At 40.1% G+C, this 8,324-nt stretch overlaps 1 protein-coding gene across 1 annotated transcript; it reads right to left on the bottom strand.

Annotated features, from left to right (window-relative positions):
* Positions 1–1,714: 1,714 nt before the first annotated feature.
* Positions 1,715–2,089, bottom strand: LOC147427394 (SKP1-like protein 3). The gene has a single exon (XM_086496727.1). The coding sequence runs from the start codon at positions 2,087–2,089 to the stop codon at positions 1,715–1,717; it is 375 nt and encodes a 124-aa protein (XP_086352853.1).
* Positions 2,090–8,324: the final 6,235 nt, after the last annotated feature.

Below are 8,324 nucleotides of genomic sequence, written 5' to 3'. Positions count from 1 at the left end.
TGTATGAAACCTATCCTACATATAGGCTATCTATGTACACATATTGTGAGAAAACAAACATATCAAATCAATGAGTTGTGCATACTCTCATCTTTGGTTGATTGTTTTGAATGTTTTGAATACTTCATTAATAATATTCAAAACATATAGGCTATCCCTCTACACATTTTGTGAGAGAACGAACATATCAAATCAATGAGTTGTGCTTAGTCTCATCTTTTCGTTGATTCTTTTGAATGTTTTGAATACTTCATTAATTGTATGAAACGTATCCTACATATAGGCTATCTCTGTACACATTTTGTGAGAGAATGAATATATCAAATCAATGAGTTGTGCGTAGTCTCATCTTTTGGTCGATTATTTTGAGTGTTTTGAATACTTCATTAATTAAAAGGTGTTTCTAATGGCTTAACCAAATTAAAAGTTGTTCCTAACTCAAAGATTTCTTAAAAGATCTTTTATTCCTTTGCTCTGCCAATGCTGTGTTAGGAATACCATAACATCTACCAATATCATCATCTTCTAGCATCCCACCCCATCCCTATCCCGGGGAGGTCACCTAATAAAAAAGTAACATATCACGTGAGTTCAACAGAAGGGTATTTAAAGTTCTTGAAACTTACAGAAATATCTATACAGAAGGGCGTTATTTTTTCAAATTTGAAAAAAACTTACAGATTTTAAAAGAAAAGGGTACATTATATTCTTAACAAAATTCACGGATAAGGGGTTTTACAAACATGTCTTGAAGGCACGTGATATGGTAGTTTTACACATAGTGAACCCCCCGAGATCCCTATGCAACATGGCCGGCTTAGAAAATAATAGCGGTCATCGTTGTGTTAGCATACCGTTATTGACACACACACACACACACACACACACACACACACACACACAATGAAAAACGATCTCTGAGATGATGAGCTCTGTGTAGTGAGCATGTTGCTCTACGAGCTTGGCACGTCCCCTCAGCAGATACGCAATCTCCCATTGCCTGACACCTTGACGAGCCTACCTTAACGCAAGTCTTCTTGTGACGTCTATTGCATTAACGCACTGCTTCTTGCCCTGCTCACATGGAGAGAGAGAGAGAGAGAGAGAGAGAGAGAGAGAGATCAATACACCAACTAGGAATCGTGTGTGGAAGAGATCAATACACCATGATTGCAAAACCATTCCTTTTTAATATATAAAACTTTTCACCTTCCAAATTCTTTTCGCGTGACTTTTCATTGCTTTTTCATGGTATATTCCATGTTTTCTCAAAGTTTTTGCTTTCTCTGAAATTGGGGAGTCCTAATAGTATGAGACCTATGGAATTAAAATCATGAATACATACCTAATATATCATTCTAAAACACTCAACATGTTATAGAAGCAAAGAGAAGAGAACCTACTCACTTTATAGTAACAATCCCAAAAGACCTCGAAGATCTATTTGACATGTGTTGAACTAAAGACCTGTTATTCAAGAGGGAACTCAGATAACCAATCTACCACACTTGTTGAACTCAATGCCAAACCACAATAACAACAAAATTTAAAAGAGCAAAATGCTACTAAGGAATGACAGGTTGTTTTCCCACTAGTAGCGAAATAGCACTCATGTTGTTCGAGTTTTACCTATGCCAAAATGACAACAATACCTTTCGGCAGGCCAAAATGGAAAAGAGACAAAATGACGGACGTCCTTTTGGGCACGTCAAAATTAGTAGACGTTCAAAAGATCTAGCAAACGCTGACGTGCGAGACGTCGGAGCCAACGCATGTCAAGGTAGTTCGTAGCTTCAAATAGATCAACGAGTGTATGCAAGTCAAGGTGGTCGACAAGTTCCGACGCCTTGGAGGCTGGAGGCGCGTTACCGACTGGGGCGGCGGCGGCGGCCTGTAGCTTGCAGTACTTGACGACGATCCCCAGGATCGCAGATGAGACGTTGTCTAAGGGGACGACGTTATTTGTCGGGCGCAGCAATCCGGACACATTCCTGATGAGCTGCGACTGGCAGGCCACTGTCTCCAGGTCCACCTCGAACAGAACGCCATCTGCTGACTTCAGCACCACTGTCATATCCGCCGCTGCCATGTCTGTCTCCTTCTTGCAGCGCTCTCTCTCCGCTGAGCCACTAGCCTTGTGTCAATTATCGTTGATCTTCATTTTGGGATGAATGCTTGAGCCATCGCGTCGGCCCATCGCGGGTTCCCCAACAAAAAAAAAACAAAAAAAAAACTCATAATTGTAGACAAGGCCTGATATAGGCTTCTGCGGGATTGTGGAGGCCACCCTACTAGCACCTATGAGGATGTAGAAACGACTCTGTCAAGGCTTTCGTCAGTAAGAATCTTGCAAGATGCTTTGCACGCCAAAAGAAAAAGGGAAGGGAGAAGAAAGACAACATTAGAGTGTGACCAAATGATCCCTCCATTTCTTTACTATACGTTTGAGCATTTGAAGTCCTCCAGCTCTCTCTCTCTCTCTCTCTCTCTCTCTCTCTCTCTTTCTCTTTGGAATTCTTTTTGTTTCCAAATTACCTTCTACATTCGCTTGATATACTCTTGCATCTGCCTCAGAGTGTGAGATAACAATGCAATGTAATCCTCCAATAGTCTAGCTTTCGTGTAAAGTCCATGGCAGGGGTATTACCAATAGTGTACCGATCAAACACTGTCATATTTCTTCCATGATTTAACCAGTCAATTTCTTGTCGAGCCAAAGAGTTTGATCGGTGCATCAAAAAACAGTTTAACCCATGATTTTGTGTCCCATGTGCCATGGAAGTACACTACGGTTTCTCTATCAACTACCATTACAACCTCGACCAGCAAGTGTCAGATTTTACCATGGGTTTAAGAAGTGTTGCTAGTCTTGCCAACATGTGATTTTTCAGATTTAGCATCCTTAAACCTCCCAAGTGCACAGAGTGTGAGAGATTTTCCCAAGCAATCCAAGCTTTACTCGCAGATCCCTACAAAACATTCAAAAACTAAGATTTGAGTTTTAACAATGCATTATTCAACCAGTCTTAAAGTGGCAAAAAGTAAAGCAAATAAGGGATCAGAATTGACTGCAAAATTCTTACACGCATGATGCCATGGTGTTATTTTTTTGGATACTCTTCTCTTCAACCCAAGCATGCAGTTTTTTGCGGGTTACATCTACCCCAATTAGATACCCCAAGTGCACACGAGGTGGTCAAATTTGTGATCATTTATGTCAATCAGATGGGATTTGGCCACATTTAAGTAGTTCGGACAAGTTTTTTTCAAATTTGAAAAAATAATGCCCTTCTGTATAGATATTTCTGTAAGTTTCAAGAACTTTAAATACCCTTCTGTTGAACTCACGTGATAGGTTACTTTTTTATTAGGTGGCCTCCCCGGGATAGGGATGGGGTGGGATGCTAGAAGATGATGATATTGGTAAATGTTATGGTATTCCTAACACAAAGCATTGGCAGAGCAAAGGAATAAAAGATCTTTTAAGAAATCTTTGAGTTAGGAACAACTTTTAATTTGGTTAAGCCATTAGAAACACCTTTTAATTAATGAAGTATTCAAAACACTCAAAATAATCAACCAAAAGATGAGACTACGCACAACTCATTGATTTGATATATTCATTCTCTCACAAAATGTGTACAGAGATAGACTATACGTAAGATACGTTTCATACAATTAATGAAGTATTCAAAACATTCAAAAGGATCAACCAAACGATGAGACTAAGCACAACTCTTTGATTTGATATGTTGGTTCTCTCACAAAATGTGTAGAGGGATAGCCTATATGTTTTGAATACTATTAATGAAGTATTCAAAACAATCAACCAAAGATGAGACTATGCACAACTCATTGATTTGATATGTTTGTTTTCTCACAATATGTGTACATAGATAGCCTATATGTAGGATAGGTTTCATACAATTAATGAAGTATTCAAAACATTCGAAAAAATCCACTAAAAGATGAGACTAAGAATAGCGCAACCTCAACGCCAGTGTTGGAGCGTCAGCCTAGCATAGTGGAGACACCAACATAATGTCGATCCCGCTAGGGCATGGAAACACACAAAGAAGCTTGTGCGTGCCAAATGGAGGATAAGAAGGTGAAATCTACACACAAAGAGAGCTATGGAGAAGGAATGATGATGCTACGAGGAGTAAGCACACTACTACTCTACTATTTGGCCTAATCTCTCACAATCAAGCTTAATCATGCTCAAAACTCACTAATCAATCACTAATCCTTCTCTAATTAAGCACACAATGTGCATAGAATAGCATAGAGTGACGAGACACGGGCACACACACTCTACACAAGCCTACACACACTTAGAAGGAAGCTTAAACACGAGGGAAACATGATAAAAGATTAATCACAAAATCAGCCACTAATATTCATTAATTGAGCAAAAGATTACAAGCATGAGTAAATGAGAGAGAAGAGGTTAGAGTTGAGCTATGGCATGAAGCCGAATCGTCCATGTGCGCGCGTAGAGAGCTTGAGGACTCCATAGCCATCACCTTCTTCACCAAGATTATCTCAAATACCTCAGAATGACATTCACATTGTGGGTTTTGACCTTTATACTCACTAGGTTTTTAAGAAGTGGTCGGGCACCCAAATGGCCAGACTCACTCAATCTAATATCTGCTCTTCCTAGGCTCTAAATATAGCACAATGATTACAACATGGAACTCATGATGAGCACAAAACATAATTACAATCCGCACTTGTGGTCATTTGACGGGAAATCATAAGAACTTAAGTGACTATCGATTGTGATCGTAACTTCATAGATAGTCGTTAATTTCAGATCTTCTCTGCATCTCTTGCTTGTCTTCACTTCATCATCATCTAGCATCATTAGCATTTACTAAAAATAGTAAATAGCATCTTTGAGTGGTCTGTTGGCCAGTGTTAACCTTGCTGGTTAACACTCCCCCCATCCAATTTCAGTGCACGTCCATGTGCCCTGCCTTGGTTGTTGGCATTTGAAGACTTTTGAAATTGGAGGTAAATGTTAATTGTATTGAAGAGCGGTAAGCTATTGGTTTTACTTGCTGGATGTGTAATATGAAAATAGTCAATTTGGTTCAAATAGAAGCAAATGGGCTTGAGTTATTGGAAAAAGTAAAATAAAAGGGTTATGTATTAGGGTCTGGAAACCTGGATTACCAATGGGGAAAAGCCTCATGGGAAAAAGTGCCCAAAGGTATACAATCTTATTATGGGAATTTACAATCATGGGTGTCTAGGGACTAAATTTATTAGGCTTATATAGACAATGTGGAAGTTAATAGTTGTAAACCTTTTGTCCCTTGAATAGTCGTCCGATTATCTTTCCTTGAGTCTTGAGTTGTTTTGTGGTTGCTGGTACCTGCAAGGTGAGTGCATGGATGGAACATTAAAGAGTGCCTATTGCAATTGTCCAATTATGGGACATCATATCCCCCTTATGCATCCAATTCAATATATAAAAGCTAATTCAACCCAATTAAGGATTATAGCTCTCATATTGTGCAGTGGAAATGTATATCAATTCAAATGTATGATGGTGAACAATGCAAAACTTCAAGGATCTTTATATACCCAGTACACTAGTATAGCTCTCATATTGTGCAATGGAAATGTATATCAATTCAAATCTATGATGGTGAAAAATGCAAGACTTCAAGGATCTTTATATACCCAGTACACTAGTACAGGACATCCGACCCTTGACTATCAACTCGTTATTTAAATATGCTCATCTTCTAAAACCAAGTTCAGCCCTTTTATGGACCAATGGCTTTGTCACAATGAGCATGACTCTCCAAATTCTCAATTGTTTTGGTTTTGTACCTTTATGTTCAGTGAAAAGTTTAAATATTTTTAGAAAAGGTTACCGAATTAAGAATCACGTTCAACCCAAAAAGAAGGACCTGTGACTCTGTAACCTTAGGTCAATTCACAAGGAGATGACTATACCCGGCGCTCGGATACACTTCCCAGGGATTTTCCTAGGTAAAAATGCCAAAGTAAGAAGAGGTTTACTATATACAATCGGGCGCGCCGAGATTTTTCATTTTCCATGCGGGCCCGCCGGGAAAATCCTAAAGCTCGGCGGGCCCCGCCGAGAAAATGTAAAAGCCCTATGGGACCCGCCGGGAAAATGAAAAATCCCGGTGGGCCCACCAGCTCTATTAGTTTCTATAGGTCACCATCAAGATCACGTTAACAATTAACATGATCACGTGATTTTCTTGTGTTAATATTAAAGTTATTAACGTAATCACAGGATTGTGATTACGTCAGTGAAATCCTTGAATTGATTTAATCTTGAATTTCTTGGTTGTTGTCGTGGTTTGAAGCCACTTGCTACTGTATAGCCTGATATCTTTGGTTTAGGTAACCAAACTTTTTGTTGACCACTTTAGTAGCCTTGCTCTTTTAAGTTGTAATGGGAAGCAATCCATCCCATGTTTTTACCTAATTTTCTTTTACTAGGATTAATTTCCAAATTGGAAATTTGACATTGTTAAGGAATTGATATCTTATTATTTATTGTAGCTGTGACAGGTGGAAAAGGCTTGACCGAGCTTAGCTATTGCAAAAGGATATCATATTTTATGTACATTTTATTATTCAAATGCTCTTTATGAGCTTTGGCCATTTATGACCGGCCGGCCAGTTTGTACCCACTTTGAACATTCAAGAATCTATAAATTAAATACGTGCAAGAGGGAAATGGTCACTCTTGCACGGGGCGAGATTCACCCAGTGTCTGCCTTATTCTTCTCATCTCTCGTCTCTTCTCTCTCGTTGTGCCAGGCGTAGCACTCCCCTCTCGGAGGTGCGCCTGCGCATGTTCTCTTCCTCTCTCTCGCACTCTGTCTCTCTCAGTTCGTATTGTGCTCGATTATGGATTTGTGTGAGTTGACAGGTACGTAGATTTATTCGTTTATGTTTGCTATATGCTATTTTTAGTATTTTGCAGGGCTCTCTACGCTCCCGTCTATAGCAGTGGTATCAGAGCTCAAGGCTACGCTCTTGGTAACAAACAATCAGAGGGACCTACAACTTGACATCCCATCAAATTTAGATCTTTTTGATCCTACACTTGAGATAAGTACAGCTACATAATTTTTTTCCATTTCATTTAATTTCATCGTTTTGTCTCTCTTTGTTGTGACAAAATCTATGAAGACCTTAATAGTACATTAATTCTTCATTAATTTTATATACTAAGAAAAGCCTTGAACATTACCAGCATAGTGTTTAGCACTCTTAATAATACCACTAATAATACGGACATAGCTAGTGTGCATAGTTGATTAAGAGAAATTCTTCATGTGATCGGGAATGTGGTTAGTACACGACGACGACAAAGCAGAAGAAGCAGCAGAACAACAAGAAGAAGAATTTGATGTTTTACGATCATAGGGTAAAGGAGATTGTGTGCGAATCTAAATAGAACGACGAGGTATAAACCTCTATTTCTCATTTCTTCTTGCGATGAAGCAAAGTACCCCCAAGAACAAAAACAAAATGTGTGATAAAACTTGTTGAGGGCGACAAATTATGGCACAGTTTCAAAGAGATCCCCTCAGTTTTCAAAGGGATTCCAAGCTGGTAGTGGGGAAGCTCTCATATATATGCATATATATATAAAATAATAATAATACATTTACTGGTGCTAGGATAGAGCTCAAAACAGTGCCGCCCATTCCTCTCCCGCAGCAAGTCCTCGTGCCATGGTGTCGCTAGCACCACCCTGGCAAATGGAGGTCTCTTTCGCCACCCCGTCGGATGCATCAACGACGTCGACACACGTTGCGGTTAACTGCAACCCACTGAGCGCATGCATATCTGGGAGAGTACACCCGAGCTAGCCGGTATTTTTTGTGGTCAACAACCCCCAACCATTGTCACGTAAAAACCCCGTCGCCCATGTAGATCTGTCGGAACCTCCAAATCACACACTCCAACTACTCGTCAAACCTTTTTTTTTGCAGTACAGCTTTCACCCCAGACCGCCATGCAACGACTCTAAAGGGATGAACACCCACTGGCCTCTTCGTCCCGAGCCACTACTCCACTGCATAGCTCACCGCACACATGTTCGACCCACCACCCACCCTCCATGCAGAGGTTCTCTCTCCCCCTGCCAACCACTCGCACACACTAGCCTCGACAACTCTCTTTCTCTCTCGAGTGGTGAACCAAATCTCCCTCTCCCTTTAGTTGGCAGAAATCCCTTTGGTGGTATACCACCCACCAACCCACTCTCTCTCTCTCGCAGTCGTCGCCCAGTTCTCAGTCGCCAAACAAAATCGTTC

The sequence above is a fragment of the Adiantum capillus-veneris genome, chromosome 23 (genome assembly GCF_014529385.1).
Source record: "Adiantum capillus-veneris isolate H3 chromosome 23, ASM1452938v2, whole genome shotgun sequence".
Lineage (NCBI taxonomy): Eukaryota > Viridiplantae > Streptophyta > Polypodiopsida > Polypodiales > Pteridaceae > Adiantum > Adiantum capillus-veneris.
The sequence above is the reverse complement of the archived record's forward strand: the minus strand, read 5'-3'. Positions and strand labels throughout refer to the sequence as shown.